Here is a 19,787-nt window from a genome sequence, read left to right on the forward strand (position 1 = left end):
ATAACCATTAATCACCAAATGATTGAAGAAACAGCACAAGAAGCAAGCAGAAATGGTCTCTCAGTAAACAAAATACACTCAAGATCCTTAAAGTGATTCAATAAAAAAGAGATCAGACTAAAAGCAAATACTTTAGAATGACTAATTTTTGGGAATTAAAACCATCAAAGCCATAATAAAGCAATAGATGGGTTGAAAGGCAGAGCATACTTAACTGAAAATCTGAATTTGGGCTTCAAGTGTAATTTTTCTAGAAAATTACACTCTTTGCAAAGTACAAAGACAAGCATGAAAGAAAAATTAGGAGATATTGAAGATAGTTTAATCTCTCCTGGAACTCCTGGATTGAGTAAAGTTTCCTTTAAAGGAGAAAACAAAGAACCAGTGCAAAAAACAAGAGAAATTTCCCTATGCTGAAGCTAGATTTGAATATTACCTATAAAGGGTCTCAAAAGTGGCCAAGAGGACAAATAAAGAATGCCCTTCCAGGCCAGGCATAGTGGCTCACACCTGTATTCCCAGCGCTTTGAGAGGCCAAGGTGGATGAATCACTTGAGGTCAGGAGTCTGAGAGAGGCCAACATGGCAAAACCCTGTCTCTACTAAAAACACAAAAATTAGCTGGGCGTGGTGGCTGCACCTGTAGTCCCAGCTACTAGGGAGACTGAAACACAGAATCGCTTGAACCCAGGAAGCAGAGGTTGCAGTGATCTGAGATCATGCCCTTTCCAGACATATAGTGGTATCTAGGGAGATACTGCCATAGATCCCTAACGATAGGGAAACAATTTCAAAAGCTTCTAGGGAGGAAAAAAGGCCATTTAGTCACTTAAAAGGAAAGGAGAGCCTGATTCCCACAGAGGAGTGGATTTGAAGCCCAGTGAAAGCTGGCCCTCTGACTTAAACATTATAGAAGTTACAATTTACTGCAATAGATGCAAGGAACATATTCTCAGCAGGGAACCTCAGGGAATATCAGGCTAGAGGTGTCCTGAGAAAAGGGCCTCTGGTCTCCCTGAGTCCTCCCAGCTTAGAGTGAGGGCAGGGAGAGATCCCGCCAGGACTTGGGAAACTCCAAGGAAGGCCTTACCAATCTTTTATTCCAAACCACACCAACCTGAAGAAACGTCCCTATAATTATCTTACATGGCTACAAAACTGCCTTTCATATGCCATTTCTCCTGTATATAACACTGCCATTTCACCTACAATTTCTTGCTACACCACCAGTGCTACATTTGCTTGGGCAGTAGTGCAAGACATCATTCATGCAAGACTCTGCTGCAGCGAAGTCTGTGGGAATGCACATTCATGAATGGACAAGGGCTGGGAGGTACTGAGCCTAACAGGCCTGTTTAGGTACTACCAGACCACCAGGTCTCTTACTAACAACACTGAACGCAGCCAAGTATGGTGACTCGCACCTGTAATCCCAGCACTCTGGGAAGCCGAGGCAGAGGGATCGCTTGAACCCAGGAGGTGGAGCCTTGGTGACAGAGTGAGACCCTGTCTAACAATAACAAAACAAACCAACAAACAAAAACACTGGATATTAGAAGACAATGGAACAATATCCTCAAAGAATGAATTAAAGAAAATTTTATTGGCTGGGCATGGTGACTCATGCCAGTATTCCCAGCGCTTTGGGAGGCCAATGTAGGTGTATCACTTGAGCCCAGGAGTTTGAGACCAGACTGGGCAATGTGGTAAAACCCTGTCTATACAAAAAATATAAAAATTAGCTGGGCATGGTGGCATGCACATGTAGTCCCAGATACTCAGGAGGCTGAGGTGGGAGGATCACCTGAGCCTGGGGACGTTGAGGCTGCAGTGAGCCAAGATCGTGCCACTGCACTCCATCCTGGGTGGCAGAGTGAGATCCTGTCCCCACCCCTCAAAAGAAAAAAAAAAAAAAACAGTAAAAATTAAAGAAATGTTGAGATCTATAGTTTTACACTAACAACATTATTCAAATACGAAGGTTAAAGAAAGATTTTATGGATGTGCAATGATTCAAAAAGTTTACCACTTTCAAACCCTTTCTAAATGAATTACTCAAAAATGTACCTCCAGCAAAATGAAAAATCAAGAAGGTGACACAAAAAATAATATGAAACGTAATAGTGTGAAAAAATTTAAACTTGTAGTTAAGTCTAAATAGTTGTTCAGTAATATGGGTGGGAATCAGGATGACTGCCAAGCAAAGATTCCTAAGAAATCATTTTTTAAAAAGTAGTACATGGATTGTAAAATGGCACACACTTTGGAAAATAGTCTGGCAGTTCCACAAAAGTAAAATAAAGAGTTACCATATGATGATAGCAATTCCACTCTAAGAGCATAAAATATATTCAAGAGAAAAATATATATCCACACAAAATCTTCTACATAAATATCCTTAAGCATTATTAATAGTTAAAAGGTAGAAACAACCAAATGTTCATGAATAGATGAATAAAATGTGGTATTTTTACACAATGGACTATTTGTCAGTTAAAAAAAAAAAAAAGAAATGAAATGCTGACACATGCCACAACATTTTATACTGAAAATACTACGCTAAGTGAAAAAAACCACAAAAAGAAGTCAGAGATGACCATATATTATAGGACTCCCTTTCTATGAAAGGTCCAAAGCAGCCAAATTTATAGAGACAGACAGTACATTAGCAGCTGACCAGGGCTGGTGGAGGGAGGGTTTGGGAAGAAACGGAGAATATGTGTCCGTGGGTATGGTGTTTCACTTTAGGGTAATAAAAATGTTCTAAAAGTAGTTGTAGTGATGATTATACAACTCTGTGAGTAGTCTAAAAGCCATTTAGTTGTATGCTTTAAGTGGATGAACTTTACAGTATATGAATTACATCTCAATAAAGTTGTCCTTTTTTTTCTTTTAATCCAGAAAAAATTGGCTGACACAAAGTGCATGGCCAGGAATAGGTAAGGAGGAGAGTGTTGTCCTTTGCATGGAATCATATATATCTTAATTATCTGAATATTTAGAAAAATATAAGCTTAAAATCTGGGGTAAAAATTTTAAAGTAACTCCAAAACAAAATAGATTTTATAATTTTCAATTACTAGACAAAAAAATAAGGAAAACTAAGAATTCTACATAATCACAATAAATATAAATGTGTTACATTTCCATATTGGAAGACAAGTTCTCAGACTGGGTACAGAAATAAAATCTAACTATATGATGTATATAAAATATGTACTTATAATAAGATGACAAGGAAAGGTAAAAAACAAAAGGGATATCTCCTTTTGGAGGACATGAAATGTTTTGGAATTAGACAGAAGTGGCAATTGTACAACATTGTAAATGTCGTAAATGCCACTCAGTTGTTCATTTCAATCTGGTTAATTTTATGTTCTACAAATACCACTCAATTAAAAAATAAAGGGACAAGGCCAGGCTTGGTGGCTCATGCCTATAATCCCAGCACTTTGGGAGGCTGAGGCGGGTGGATCACCTGAGGTCAGGAGTTTGAGACCAGCCTGGCTAACATGGTGAAACCCCATCTCTACTAAACAGACAAAAAGAATTAGCTGAGTGTGTTGACGGGCGACTGTAATGCTAGCTACTAAGGAGGCTGAGGCAGGAGAATCACTTGAACCTGGAAGGCAAAGGTTGCAGTGAGCCAAGATCACACCAACTGCATTCCAGCCTGAGTGACAGAGTGAAACTCTGTCTCAAAAAAAAAATTAAGAAAAAAAGATAAAGGGACAAGAAAATAAATGCTACAAAAAAAAACAACAAAAAAAAACTGGTTTGACAGGATTAGAATCAGACAAAATGGAACACAGCAAAGGAAACTAAGGCTGATTTTACATATGCACATAGCGACAAAATCCCTAGATATGATATGAATAAATCAAATCCAAGAGTAAAAATCATTTAAATTTAATAGTTTATTGGAATAATAAAACTAAGTAGAGGTTATCCCAAGAGTATAAGAATAATTCAACATTAGGTTTCCTAATACAATTCACTACTTTAGCAAATTGAATTAAACAAAACTCGTATGATCACCTCAATAAAAAGCACCCCCCCACCAAAACAATCCTATCTCCTAGCTCCATTCCCATTTATACTGCTCAAATCATTCCTAATTAAAAAGGTTACACAGTTAAACTTCCCTTCCTTAACTCAATAAATACCAGACCCTATAGTTAAAACTGTACTATTATTAGAATATTGGAAATATCCAATTAAAGTTATGAGCCAGCCAAGGATATCCACATCATCCCAATTATTTGACATCATACTAGCAGTCTTAGCCTATGCAATAATGGAAAAAAGTATAAAAAGAAAATGAAAACCACCCATATTCACAGATATTTTTCTGACAAAATCAAAAATAAATAAAAAGTGTAACTCGAGAGAGTTACACACAAGACCAAAATTTAAAAATTACCAGCTTTCTTCATAAATCACAAATAATCAGAAATGAGTGAAATCCAATTCATTTTTAACAAATCCCATTTATCAAAAATTGAAAATACTTAAAACTGAGTAAGAAATGCATAAGACTCATCTGAAAAACACTTAGAACTTTAAGAACATAAAATAACCTGAATAAATGAAGAGAGACAACATTCATAGATGGCAAGATTTGGTATCAGAAAGCCAACTCTTCAAATTAGTTTATAAATATAATGCAATCACAATCCAAGTTGAAATGGAATTTAAGAAACATTGATTCTAAAAATCACCTTAAGTGTTAGTATAAGTATACAGCGACAGCAAAGAAATAGAAAATTTTGTATGGCTTACCCTATTGAATATTAAAATACATGATAACACTATAATAATTAAAAGGGCCTGGGAATTCACACAGGAATAGAACAAAATAGGGTTAAGAAATAGTTCTGCATATAATGAAATAAGATACTATTAATAGTGATGCAACTGGATATCCACTTGGGTAAAAAAGTAAAATTCTTACCTTATAAACACAAAAATAACTTCTTAAAATGTAAGAAGGTAAATATTTTTATTTTATTTTTTTCTGAGACAGGGTCTGGCTCTGTTTCCCAGGCTGGTGTGCAGTGGCACAATCATGGCTCACTGCAACCTCCAGCTCCTGGGCTCAAGCCATCCTCCCACCTCAGCCTCCCAAGAAGCTGGAACTACAGGTACACACCACCACGCCCAGCTAATTTTTGTGTTTTTTGTAGAGTCGGGGTTTCACTATGTTGACCAGACTAGTCTCAAACTCCTGAGCTCAAGCCATCCACCTGCCTCAACCTCCCAAAATGCTAGGATTACAGGTGTGAGTCACCACACCCAATCAAGAAATATATTTTTTTAAATTTCTCCTATATTTTCTTCAAGTATTTGTGTAACCCTGGGTCTGGGGCCTGTTTAGTTTAAGTAATGGCCAGAAGGCTAAAGGAAGATAACAGTTTAGATTTCATACAAATTAGAATTTCTGATGAAAAAGTGGCATGAATAATAATAAAAGTAATAGATGTGGCTGGGCATGGTGGCTCAGGCATGTAATCCTAGCATTTTGGGAGGATGAGGCGTGTGGATTGCTTGAACACAGGAGTTTGAGACCAGCCTGGGCAACATAGTAAAACCCTGTCTCCACCAAAAACACAAAAAATTAGCCAGGTGTGGTGGCACGTGCCTGTAGTCGCAGTTACTCGGGAGGCTGAGGTGGGGGGATCACCTGAGCCCAGGAGGTTGAGGCTGCAATAAGCAATGCTCACACCACTGCACTCCAGCCAGGGTGACAGAGTGAGACCCTCAAAAAAACAAAACAAAACAAAAAAAATAAAAATAGATGTCTAATAAGCATATTTAAAATGTTCAGCTTTAATGATCACAGAAATGCAAATAAAAACAATTTGCATTTTTTTCACAAGTCCCTGCTCCCCTGAATATTATTTATAGCTGGTGTTCTCTCTGACTGGTCGGTGCCCATACCAAACTGGTTTTTATTATTCTGAATATCTCCTTCCCCAAACAAGTTGGCAAATATCAAAAGAAAATTTGAGCATTTGCAGAAACAAATCTTGTTACATGCTGAAACACCATTAGAGAGAAGGAAAACTGGTGCGAACTTTTTTTGTACAACTTGGCAGCAATATCAAAAGCCTTACAAATGTATGTCAAACCACAAAATAATTATTAAAACTAGTAAATAAGGTCAACAAAGTTACAGAATACAAGAGAAGGATGTAAAACTCAATTGGAGGCTGGGCACAGTGGCTGATGCCTGTAATCCTATCATATTGGGAGGCCACGGCAGGTGGATCCTTTGAACCCAGGGGTTTGAGACCAGCCTGGGCAACATGGTGAAACCCTGTCTATTTTTTTGGTATACGTTTTTTATATAAAATAAATTAAAATAAAAAATAACTCAGTTGGATTTGTATAATCTAGTACTAAACAATCCAAATATGAACTTAAGAAAATACTTCCATTTGCAATAGAATCAAAAAGAATAAAATACTTAGAAATAAATTTAACGAAAGCATAAGACATGTATACTGAAAACTACAAAACATTGCTGAAAGAAATTAGAGAAGACCTAATTAAATATAAAGACATCCCATGTTCACAAATCAAAAGACTTCATTTTGTTATGACGGCAGTACTCACCAAATTGATCTCTAGATTCAACAGAATCCAGACTGAAATCCCAGCTGCCAGGTTTTTGTTAGTTTGCTTTGGCAGTATATGACAAACTGATCCTAAAATTCATATGGAAATGTAAGGGGCCCAGAATAGCCAAAACAACTTTGAAAAAGAACCAAGTTGGAGGACTCACACTTCAAATTTCAAAACTTACTACAAAGTTACAGTAATCAATACAGCATGGCATAAGAGTAGAGATTTACGTCAATCAAATATAACTGAGAATCCAAAAATAAACCACTGTATTTATGATTATTTGATTTTCAACAAGAGTGCCATGATAATTCAATGGGAGAAAAACAGTCTTTTAATAAATGGTGCTGGGACAATTGATATCCACATGTAAAATATTGAGGTTAAGCCCTTCCCTCACATCATATACAAAAATGAACTCAAATAAATCATAGACCTAAATATAAGACCTATAACTTTTAGAAGAAAATAGAGAGTAAATCTTCGTGACCTTGGATTAGTTAAAGCCTTCTCAGATATGACACCAAAAGCACAAATGACAAAAGGAAAACTATGTAAATTGGATTTTTTCAAAATTATGAACCTTTGTACTTCTAAGGACATTGTCAAGAAAAGTGCAGAGATAACAGACAGAATGGGAGAAAAATACTTTCAAGTCATATATCTGATAAGAGATTTATCCCAGAATGTGTAAAGAACACATACAACTCAACAATAAAAGACAAATTAACCTATTCTTAAAATGGACAAAGGATTTGAATAGACAGCTCTCTAAAGAAAGTGTAATGACCATTAAGCACATGAAGACTGCTCAACGTCATTAGACATTATGGAAATGCAAACCACAGTGCGATACAATCTCACACTCACTAGGATGGCTAGAATCAAAGAAAGTAAGTCTAGATGAGGATGTGAAGAAATCAGAACCCTCATGTTGCAGGAGGGATTGTAAAGTGGTATAGTCTGGAAACAGTCTAGCAGTGGTTCAACTATTTTTTCTTTTGTTTATATGTGTCTTTTTTTGAGGCACGACCTCACTCTGTCACCCAGGCTGCAGTGTAGTGGCACAATCTCAGCTCACTGCAGCTTCAACTTTCCTGGCTCAAGTGATCCTCCCACCTTAGCCTCCCAAGTAGCTGGGACTACAGGCACATACCACCCCCAAGCTAATTTTTTGTATTTTTCATAGAAATGGGGTTTTGCCATGTTGCCCAGGCTACCCAGGCCGGTCTCGAACTCCTGGGCTCAAGCGATCTGCCTGCCTTGACCTCCCAAAGTGCTGGAATTACAGGGGTGAGCCACCACACTGAGTCACTTCAATATCAAACATAAAGATACCACATTACCCAGTAATTACATTTCTTGCTAAGTGCTCAAGGGGACTGAAAACATATGTACACATAAAAGCTTGTACATGGCTGGGCAGAGTGGGTCATGCCTGTAATCCAGTGCTGTGAGAGGCCATGGTGGGAGAATCACTTTAGGCCAGGAGTTCAAGACCCTGTCTCCGCAAAAAATTTAAAAATTAGCCAGGTATGGTAGCCCACACCTGTTGTCCTAGCTAACTGGGAGGCTGAGTGGGGAGAATTGCTCAAGCCCAGGAGTTTGAGGTTACAATGAGTTATGATGCCACTGCGCTCCAGCCTGGCAGGGTCTCCAGGGTCTCCACAGTGAGACCCTGTCTCTAAAAAAACTTTTAATTAAAAAAAAAGCTTGGGAGGCCGAGGCGGGTAGATCACCTGAGGTCAGGAGTTCAAGACCAGCCTGGCCAACATGGTGAAACCAAATATCTACTAAAAAAATACAAAAATTAGCCAGGTGTGGTGGAAGGTGCCTGTAATCCCAGCCACTCGGGAGTCTGAGACAGGAGAATCGCTTAAACCGGGTAGAGGGAGGTTGCAGTGAGCTGAGATCGTGTCACTGCACACTAGCCTGGACAACAGAGCGAGACTCTGTCTCAAAAAAAAAAAAAAAAAAAAAAAAAAGCTTATACATGAAGGTTCACAGCAGCATGATTTGTAATAGGCAATGTAAATATCCCATGTTCATAAGTTATAAGACTTCATTTTGTTATGATGGCATTACTCACCAAATCGATCTATAGATTCAATAGAATCCAGACTGAAATCCCAGCTACCAGGTTTTTGATTATTTTAGCAGGAATGAACAGGCATTGATTAGAAGCTGCCCCTGATTCAGATATTAACACATGAACATGAAGTACCTATTATAACTCCTTCAACTGATAAATAAACAAAATAATGGATTGATATATCAGTTAAATATTATTTGACAATTACAAAAAATGAAGTACTGATACTTACTACAACATAGCCGACCCTTAAAAACACGATGCTGCTGGGCACGGTGGCTCACACCTGTAATCCCAGCACTTTGGGAGGCCGAGAAGGATGGATCACAAGGTCAGGAGATCGAGACCATCCTGGCCAAGATGGTGAAACCCCGCCTCTACTAAAAATACAAGAATTAGCTGGGTGTGGTGCTGCATGAGGCTGAGGCAAGAGAATCCCTTGAAGCCAGGAGGTGGAAGTTGCAGTGAGCCAAGATCTCACCACTGCACTCCAGCCTGGTGAAAGAGTGCAACTCTGCCACAAAAAAAAAAAATATATATATATATATATATATATATATATATATATATATATATGAGAGATAGTAAGTGAAAGAAGTCAGATCAAAAGGGCCACAAAGGATTCCATGTACGTGAAATGTCCAGAATAGGCAAATTCATAAAGACAGAAAATAGCCTGGTTGTTACCAAAGGTTGAGGGAAGGGAGGAATGCGGAGTGACTGCTAATAGGGATGAGGTTGGTTTTGAGGTGATGAAAATGTTCTTTGAACAAGAGTAGTGACAGTAGGGAGAAATTTTTAAAAATTTTTAAAAGAGAAATTATTCAGCTGAGCACGGTGGCTCACGCCTATAATCCCATTGCTTTGGGAGGCCAAGGTGGGTGGATCACTTGAGGCTAGGAGTTTGAGACCAGCCTGGCCAACATGGTGAAACCCCATCTCTACTAAAAATACAAAAATTAGTCAGGCATGGTGGTGCACACCTGTAATCTCAGCACTTCGGGAGGTCCAGGTGGGTGGATCCCTTGAGGTCAGGAATTTGAGATCAGACTGGCCAACATGGTGAAACCCCCGTCTACTAAAAATTCAGAAAAAAAAAAATTAGCCGGGTGTGGTGGCACACACCTGTAATCCCAGCTACTCAGGACACTGAGGCAGGTGAATTGCTTGAACATTGGAGGCAGAAGTTGCAGTGAGCTGAGATTGTGCTACTGACCTCTAACTTGGGGGACAAAGTGAGACTCCATCTCCGGGGAGAAAAAATTCTAAAATAAGACAGTAGTGATAGCTATACAACTCTGTGAATATCCTACAAACTCCTGAATTGTAGACTTTAAAAAGGTCAATTTTATATGCAATTATATCTTAATAAAGATATTTTTAAAAAACACAAATGCCAAAACTCATAGGACTCTACGCTAAACAAGGTGGATACCTTAATAAACTTATCTTCTTCTCTCTCTCTCCTTTATTTTTTTGAGACGAGTCTTGCTCTGTCACGCTGGAGTGCAGTGGTGCCATCTCAGGTTACTGCAACCTCTGCCTCCCGGGTTTAAGTGATTCTTCTGCCTCAACCTCTAGAGTAGCTGAGATTACAGGCACCCACCACTATGCCTGGCTAGTTTTTGTATTTTTAGTAGAGATAGAGTTTCGCTATGTTGGCCAGGCTAGTCTTGAACTCCTGACCTCAGGTAATCCTCCCGCCTTGGCCTTCCAAAGTGCTGGGATGACAGGTATGAGCCACCGTGCCTGGCCAATAAACTTATCTTTAAAGAAGATTCGTATACCCTTTTATCAATTCTAAGTAATCATCCTCAGAAAACAAACATCCAGAAAGATTTAGCTTTAAAGATGTTTGTTATAGCACCGCTAAAAAGAGGAAATAAACATATATTGAACAGTAGGAGCCTGGATATTTATGGAAAACTATGTGGCCATTATGAATGTCATAAGAAGTTAATCATTGATGAAAACAGGTAATATATCAGGCCTCAGCAGGCAGGAAAGCAGGCACATTCAGATTGGGTAATCTAAGTAGGGTTTAATAAGGGTATTGTTTATACAGCAGGGTGTAGGAAAACCACAAGCTATAGGGCAGCACTTGGCAATCAGAAGCAGGGGGGAGTGAATAGTTATCGGAGTCAGGGAAAATAGCAGTGTGCAGAGAGCTGCCAGATAGCCTGTCTTCCGTGGAGGGACACATCCAACCGGCTGAGACCCAGCAGGGAGGAACCCTGGGGAATGAATGTCCAGAACCTGCTCTCCTTTCACCTGACAGTCTCATGCTGGCGCCACCAGTAGATACGGCCACTGGGACATCAGAGGGCAGGGGTCCATTAAGACAGTCCATGCAGGAGCAGGGTGGAGAGGGAATCTGAAGGACAAATGGAAGGTATCCAGCACAGATGGTCACAGCAGGAAACAAAAAGAGTAGTTTACAAGAGACTACACTTGAGAAAATTACAGATAATATACAACTTAAGAAATTCTGGGGCAGGCACGGTGGCTCACACCTATAATCCCAGCACTTTGGGAGGCCGAGGCGGGTGGATCGTGAAGTCAGAAGTTTGAGATCAGCCTGGCCAATATAGTGAAACACCATTTCTACTAAAAAATACAAAATACAAAAATTAGCCAGACGTGGAGGCACACGCCTGTAGTCCCAGCTACTTGGGAGGCTGAGGTAGGAGAATCACAGGAACCTGGGGAGGCGGAGGTTGCAGTGAGCCAAGGTCACACCACTGCATTCCAGCCTGGGCGACAGGGTGAGACTCTGCCTCAAAAAAAGAAAAAAAGAAAAAATTCTGGAACAATTGTGAGGCCAAGGTGGGTAGATCACTTGAGGCCAGGAGTTCAAGGCCAGTCTGGCTAACATGGTGAAACCCTGTTTCTACTAAAAATACAAAAATTAGCTAGGGATGGTGGCATGCACCCAGTTACTCAGGAGGCTTAGGCACAAGCATCACTTAAATCTGAGAGGCAGAGGTTACCGTGAGTTGAGATCACACCACTATACTCCAGCCTGGGCAATGGAGCAAGACTCTGTCTCAAAATAATAATAAAATTAATAAGTAAAAGTTTTTTCTACAAATGTTGGGTATTGCTTTTATGAAATATGAAATAGAAACTATGTTCACTTTTTTTTAAGGAACTCAGTAGGGCAGTAGAGATAAATTCCAATTCTCAGTAAACCCTATTTATCCTTCCCCAACTAAGTTTGCTCATGACAGTATGTAAATAAAAGGTGACCCAACCTTATTACATGGATACTACAACTCATTTTGAAGTCATCAGTAACAGGAAGGGCACAATTTACTCGGCTTCTTACAAATCACTTTCATTCTTCAAGTACTTGTAATAGTAATGAGATCACAGCATCCTACAATTCACAGGTCAAGTACTGGATTGCTTCTAGCTGTTATAAAACTTTAAAAGGAAGGAAACTACCATGATTTGGTTTCCACATGATGTTACATTGACATCGCCTTGAGTGTTTTAATAGGTAGAGCTACTACCACTCACTCCCAAAGCCAGAGCAAGCGATTTTGACAAGTGATTTGAAAAAACACTATGTTTTGTTCTCTGCACAATTTCATTTCCCCAGGTTCAAGCAGGAAGTCAGGTTCTTAGTAATTCTTTGTCTCAGTATTTTGTTTGCCCAAGGGAGAAAGTAGCATTTTTCTGGGGGTAGGTATTCCTTAATCTCAGGAATGAAACTGCAAAGATTTGAAACAGACATGCTCCACTATCTCCAGATAAAGAATCAATGGGTCTATATTTCATGATATCCAAGAAATCATCAATTATAAGCTGCATCCTCATTCAGATATTAAAACATGAACAAAAAACATCCATTATAATCAATAAAACACAGTATGTAATTTAAGGTGATCCTTGGCATTTAGAATTTTTTAAAAGTATTTTTAGCTTTAAACACTCATACTACAGATGACAGTTTTAACCAGTAGGACTTTGGAGAAGATAACTTCAGACTATGTCACAAAACCCTTAAATGTATATAGCCTTTAGCCCAACAATTCTACCTCAAGGGACTTTTCCTCAAGAAAAGCACTGGACAAATATGGAAAGATGGACAAAGAAAGATGATTGCTACGGCACTGGTTATACTAGTCAAACCCAGAAACATTAGTCTTAAAATAGAAAACCGGGGAAATCAGGTTTTCTATTTTAAGATAGAATTTTTATTCTATTTTTATTTCTGTTCTATTCTATTTTTATTTCTGTTCTATTCTATTTTTATTTAGGATAGAAAATGGTAGTAATTCCAAAGGGGACCTGAAAAATGTTCACGGCATAGTGAACAGCAGCAGGTCACAGATCAGTTAGAAAAAGTCACAAGAAAATATATGCAAAGAAAAAAGTATAAACGGAGCTTTAGAAAGAACTGAGAAAATGGAAAGAAAATTCAAATTAAACAGAAATCTTCTGACTACAATGGCTCATGCCTGCAATCCCTGTGTTTTCAGAAGCCTAAGTGGGAGAACTGCTTGAGGCCAGGAGTTCAAGACTAGCCTAGGCAACACAGTGAGACACCCCCATCTCAAAAAAAAAAAAAAAAAAAAAATAGCTGGGCATTGGCAGTGCATATCTGTAGTCCCAGTCCCAGCTCCTCAGGAGACTGTGGTGGGAGGATGGCTCCAGCCCAGGAATTTCAGGTTGCAGTGAGCTATGATGACACCACTGCACTCTCGAGCCTGGGTGACACCGTGAGACTCTGCTTCAAAAAAAAATCCTTAGGTAAGGTCTTGGTTTGTGTGCAGGGCAAGTGCAGCTAGAAGCTATCAAACCTTCCGGCTCCCTGGACCTGACCTTCCATAGCTCCCTCTCCACATGTACTTGTCTGTGGGGGGTCCTATGTTGATTAGGAGTGAATTCAAAGTTGGTCTGCCATGAACTGGAAGATGGGTGAATACTCACCCCTGCTGCTATAATGTCTTGGCAGAGAAACCATTAATTCTCTTTCTGGCATTTGCTGGAGTTGAAATATGCCAAAGGAAAAGGGAAATTAGAAGCTGAAGAGAAGCAGTATGTGAGAAGGGGCTAACTGAAGAGTAATCCAGGGTATTCTGCTGAGCATTTCATGCACAGCTGTTGTTCAGGTCCTGACAACTCTATGAGGTACTTTCCAATTGAAAGAATGGCTCACGTGGTACGTGGTGAAGAGCAGAACCAGAAACTGATCCCTGGTCAAATGCATTCAACCACAGTGAGCTGCACTGCCTTCCTGAACTCTTAATGTAAATGTCAGTCTAAGTGGACTGCAGCTGAGAAGACAAATATCCAAAAATGTGTCCGAGGATACATTCCCAACTTATACCTTTAACTTAACAATGTGTTTTTTAATTTTTTTATTATTTTTTTTTTAGACAGGGTCTCACAATGTCACCCAGGCTGGAATGCAGTGGTGCAATCCCAGCTCACTGCAACCTCAACCTCCTGGGCTCAAATGATACTTTGCCTCAGTATCCCAACTAGCTGAGACTACAGATGCCCACCACCATGCCAGGCTAAGTTTTGAATTTTCAGTAGAGAAGGGGTTTCACCATGTTGGCCAGGCTGGTCTCAAACTCCTGGGCTTAGGCAATCTGCTGGCCTCAGCCTCCCAAAGGGCTGGGACTACAGGTGTGAACCACCATGCCCAGCCAACAACGTGCATGTTTATAAACTTTTAAAAGAACCGTTATTTCATTTTGGTTGGGTGAGGTGGCTCACACCTGTAATCACAGCACTTTGGGAGGCTGCGGTGGTGGGGGGGATCACTTGAGGTCAGGAATTCAAGGCCAGCCCATCCAACATGACGAAACCCTGTCTCTATGAATAATACAAAAATTAGGCAGACATGGTGGTGTCTGCCTATAATCCCAGCTACTTGGGAGGTTGAGGCACCAGAATTGCTTGAACCCAGCAGGCAGAGGTTGCAGTGAGCTGGGATTGCACCACTGCATTCCACCCTGGGTGACATTGTGAGAACGAACCACTGCACTCCAACCTGAGCAACTGAGCCAGATTCAGCCTCAAAAAAAAAAAAAAAAAAAAAAAAAAAGTGTATTTGTTTACTAAAATACCTTTGTAAAAAGGGGGTGGAGTCTTCTAAAACTTACATGAATTTTCCTTATTTGCGAGAACGTACCAGATGCCCAGTGTACTGAGAGTAAACACACTCATATAAAGGCACGTCTTTGTGATATTTTAGTTCTCTGGGAAAAAGAAGATTCAACAAGTTTCCAGAAGTCAGGCAGTAGGGGGACATAACTGAAATAAAAAAATTTTACAGCCAGGTGCAGTGGCTCACACCTATAAACCCAGCACTTTGGGAGGCAGATTGCTTGAGTTCCGGAATTCGAGATCAGCCTGGGCAACATGGCAAAACCCTGTCTCTACCAAAAATACAAAAAAAAAAAAAAAAAAAAAAAAAAAAAATCACCTGGGCGTGGTGGCCCATGCCTGTGGTCACAGCTACTTGGGAGGCTGAGGTGAGAGGCTCACTTGAGCCCAGGTGGGGTAGGTTGCATTGAGCTGTGATCACACCACTGCACTCCAGCCTGGTGACAGAGTGAGACACGGTCTCAAACAAAACAAAATTAAATCAGGATAGCTAAAGGACAACAAGAGAATACATTTTAAATTCTGAAGAAAAACATTTTCAACCTAACATTCTCTACCTAGTCAAACTATGAATTGTGTGTAGAATCAAGATATTCTGAAAGGTGCAAAGTTCAGTTTCCACATGCATGCTTTCTTAGAAAACTACGAGAAACTGTGTGTCCCCTCAGTGGGAGTAAGGCAAGACAGAGGACACTGGACATGGGAAGCAGAGGCTCCAACCCAGGAGAGAAGGGAAGAGAATCTTCCTCAAAGGCCAGTGATGAGGATGAACTCTGGCAGAATACCCGACGTCTCTCAACTTGCTGGTGGAGACTTAAACAACTAGGGTTAAAACTAGTGACTAAATATCTGGAGAAATATGAAAATAGAAAAAAAAAAAATTACTAACACCAGGGCAAACAAGAAATTGGGCAGGAAAGGAAAAGCATTCACAGTCTACTCAGTGGCTCAGCTGTAAGTGGCATTTATAGCATCACAGGTCAATAATGGCTGATCTAACCCAAATCACCTGATGACTACGCAGATGCTCCCTGACATACGATGAGGTTACAACCTGATAAACCCATCCTAAGTGGAAAGTATCCAAAGTCAAAAATGCATTGAATACCCCTAGCCTACCAAACATCACAGCTGAGCCTAGCCTACCTTAAACGTGCTCAGAACACTTAGGTTAGCCCACAGCTGGCTGAATCAGCCGGCAGCACAGCACACTGGAGAGGATGGGTGGTTTGCGCTGGTGATGGCGTGGGTGACTGAGAGCGGCCCAGCATCATGAGAAAATATCGACTGTGTATCGCTAGCCCGAGAAAAGACAAAAATTCAAAATTTGAAGTATGATTTCGACCAAATGCATACGGCTTTTGCAACATCTATAAAGCTGAAAAATCCTAAGTCAAACCATCATAAGTGGGGACCTATACTGGGAGGCAGGAAGAGTGCATGTTTAATTGGAGGCGGGGAAGAGGGCATCCCAGCTAAAGCCTCACCTTTCAGAGTAGAGAGGCAATGGATAATGCCTGTGACTGGGTGGCTAAGGGAACACCAAACAGCAGCGTTATAAACATGCTATTTAGAGCTCTAAGAGTTGAAGGTAGTTGGAGAAACTTCTATTTCTGCCTGTAAGACCGAATCTTCAAAATAGGTGCATAAGGTGAGGCACAGTGGTTCATGCCTATAATCCCGGCACCTTGGGAGGCTGAGTAGGGAGGATTGCTTGAGCCTAGGAGTTTGAGATCAGCTGGGCAACGCAGAGACCCTTTCCCTAGAAAAAAATTAAAAATTTTCCAAGTGTGGTTGTGCATGCCTGTGGTCCCAACTACTTGGGAGGCTGAAATGGGAAGATAGCTTGAACCAGAGACGTCAAGGTGGCTGTGTGCCGTGATGGTGCCACTGCACCCCAGCCTGGGAGACAGCCTGTCTCAAAACAAACAAACAAGAAAAAGTGCATAATTAACTCTGTCAAAAATAAAAACTATAGTAGTAATGAGGGTGATTTTGCTTACATGTTTCCCCATCTTTTTCAAAAAACTTAATGAAATCTAAAAGGCTACATGCTAACATGTCAACAGTGATTATTTCTAGTAATGGGATTGTGGGCCATTTACATTTCTGCTTTCACTTTTGTATTTCCTGAAAAAGTGCGGAACACAGAGCATATTGATCATAAATCAGAAAAAAAAAAAAAGGCGTTTTACTTCGTGCCTGGTCCAAACCCACCCCAAGGTAGAAGTCCGGTCTCGGTCATTTTAGCTTTTGTTTGCTCTGCTGAAGCAGAGGAGCCTGCCAGCTCCCTCATTCGCACAGCAAATATTTGTTGAACTCCTAAAAGCCAGGCCCTGCAAGGTGATTTCAATACCTGAGCCTTTTGAGTGTTCTGAAGTCCTCAATACCCATTGAGAGAACCAGCTGGGAGAGGAGCTGAGCCAACACTTCTCATACCTCGTGCCACTATGGCCACCTGGGGCTTGATATAGCCGGTCCGGGTGGGGTCTGAGGCTGGGGGAGCGAGCAAGCTATTTGAGGTACACAGAATTTACTTTAGGTTTCTCAAAGGAACTGCCCAGGTCTTCAGTCACCTCTGCGCCATGATGGCGTGCCCATTCTCTAACCCCCACATAGGCTGGATTTCAGTTCCCATATATTTAAACAAAAGTTTGAGACATGGCGGAAGCGCACTGCTGAGGCGGCTGAAAGCTGTCGCAGCTGTTCCCGGTTAGGAGCAGTGCCCCGCAGAAAGGCAGGCCTGGGTTTGAATCCCAGCTTCACCATCCACTGGTGTAATTTACTTCCCCTCTCTAGACCTTCACAGGGGACGGGGTCCTGCGGATTACACGAGGGCACGAGGACATCTCAAGGGCTTGATAAGACCCTGGTACACGAAGAAGACTCACAAACAGTGACCACCTCTAGCTGCTGACAGGGCTCCAGTCCTTTCTCAGCCTTGAAGGACTGGCTGGGATTTCTGGGGAGATCACTTGAATTTCCAGCCTCCATGCCCTTCAATGGAGAGAAGAACGCCCATGCCCCACCACCTTCCCAGGAATGTTCTGAGCCTAAACCAGGATGTGTACAGCACCAAGCAGAAGACCTCTTTGGTCCTGAAACAGGTGGCGGCACTCAGATTTTATTCAGCAAAATTTTCCTGACTCACCTCAACGTGACTATCAAGGAGATAATCAGAAAAAGAAAGAAGCCTTTTCCTCTTCCCCTGATCTTAAGAAAGCTTTATTTTGAGGGAGGAGGCCATCCACGTGGAGATCAAGTGAGAGAGGCACCAGGTGTCCCTGACGCTCAACATAAACTCAACAGCCACTAAGCCAAGCATCCTGCTCCCAGAATCTGCCGCCGCCACCGAGAAGGCGCAACAAGCTGAATTTCTCCCCCAGCAAGACATCCTGAGAGCTCGAGTTTCTTGGACCTCGTTTGGAGAGGGGAGTCTGAATTTTGCACTTTGGGAAGAAGGCGAGGCTGAGCAAAAACGGTTCCCTGAAGCCCGCGGGAGGATCTGAGCAGGCTCCATCCCGAGAAACACGGCGGAAGCACTCGCCGGGGTCCGGCTGAGCCCCCCGCCACCCCCAGCCCGCCGGCACTCACGATCTCGGCCACGATGAGGAGGCCCGGCAGGGTGCGGAGGAACTCCCGGTCGTAGGCGAAGCTGCTGCTGCTGGTGGAGTTCTCTGCGAAGGAACTGGCGGTGGTGGTGACGGTGTGCGAGCGGGGGCGCTGCGGCTCCTCCATCGTCGCGCCACGGCCGGGCTGGCGCGTTCCCCGGGACCCCCGGCGCGTCTGGGGCTGGACGCGCGGCCCTGCGCCCCCTGGACACCGGCGCGGGGGAGGGGAGCGCAGCCGGCGCAGGGCAGGGGGTGCGCGGGGGGCGCCCGCCGGGGGCCGTCCAGGCGCGGCGCGTGTCCCTCGAGTGCGGGACGCCCCTAGCGCCTCCGTGCGCGGACTCCCAGGCTGCGCTGGGGCCCTGGAGGAAGAGGAGAGGCGCGAGGGGAGGCTGCGGGGCCGCGGATGGACGCCCGGAGGAGGGGAGGGGGCGTGGAGAGGGGCGGGCGGGAGGCGGGCAGGAGAGGGACCGCCCCGCGGAGGCGCCGCGGACGCCCAGCCTCTTCACCTGTTTCACGACTCCCAGAGGCCGAGAAGACGCCGCGTTGCGCCCAGGGTGGCTGGACTGGCAGCCCGGCGGGCGGCGCGGAGGAGAGGGCGCAGGGGTCCTCCTGGCCGCCTTCGGCTCCCGCTCCCGGCCTTTGCCTCCGTCAGGCCCCGCCTGGCCCAGGCCCGCAGCCGCCTCTGACCTGTTTCCTTCCACCTGGGCGGGTCGGGGGCCTCAGGCATTGGAGCCCCTTAAGGAAACCCCGGCATCCGGGGGCCCCGCCGCTCTAGGAGTCGTCGCGGAGGGAACGACTGAGCGGGGACCGAGGCAGGTCGTGGCGTGGGGCCTCGAATGTTGGGGAAACGGCAGGAATGATGACCCGGCCGGACCTTAGACCCGAGATAGATGAGAGGCCGCCAGCACTGCCGGGAGACGGCCCGCGCTTCTCCCCTTCCTGCTGCGGCCGCCACGGGAGCGCGGTGTTATTTCCTGCCCCTCCTGTCGGGAACAATTTGAGGAACCAACTTAATCGCTTGGCTTTGAGGGCGCGACGCTCCCAGGAGCTCTGCGCGGCTCTGTCCCGCGGACCCGTGGAGCCTGGGTGACGGCGCCGGGGTCGGAGAAGGGGAGACGTTTGGGGTCCCCGACCAAGATGAATCAGCGTGACCGTCCCGTCACCCTTGGGAAAATAAATGTTTCAAGAAGGATTGAGAACTGTGTTTTGTGTAAGGTTAACTTTAGAACAAACGAGCTGTGCTGTCCTGACATGGGAAGGGGACGGGGGTTCTCATTTAGAGAGGCAGCTTTTAACAGGGTCAGGGAAGAACTGCGCTCGAGCGCGGGTGCC

At 43.0% G+C, this 19,787-nt stretch overlaps 1 protein-coding gene across 2 annotated transcripts in view; it reads right to left on the reverse strand.

Moving 5' to 3' along the window:
- Window positions 1-18,876, reverse strand: part of CMTM8 (CKLF like MARVEL transmembrane domain containing 8) — a 121,929-nt gene extending 103,053 nt beyond the window's left edge. For both annotated transcript variants that reach the window (XM_064378584.1, XM_021666444.2), the window contains exon 1: window positions 18,439-18,876. In XM_064378584.1, coding sequence (XP_064234654.1) covers window positions 18,439-18,582 — 144 coding nt within the window. In that variant the 5' untranslated portion in view covers window positions 18,583-18,876. The remainder of the gene's footprint in view (window positions 1-18,438) is intronic.
- Between the last annotated feature and the right edge of the window lie 911 nt (window positions 18,877-19,787).

Source organism: Aotus nancymaae, unplaced genomic scaffold (genome assembly GCF_030222135.1).
Source record: "Aotus nancymaae isolate 86718 unplaced genomic scaffold, 86718_ANA_hifiasm-v0.15.2.pri h1tg000019l, whole genome shotgun sequence".
Classification (NCBI taxonomy): domain Eukaryota; kingdom Metazoa; phylum Chordata; class Mammalia; order Primates; family Aotidae; genus Aotus; species Aotus nancymaae.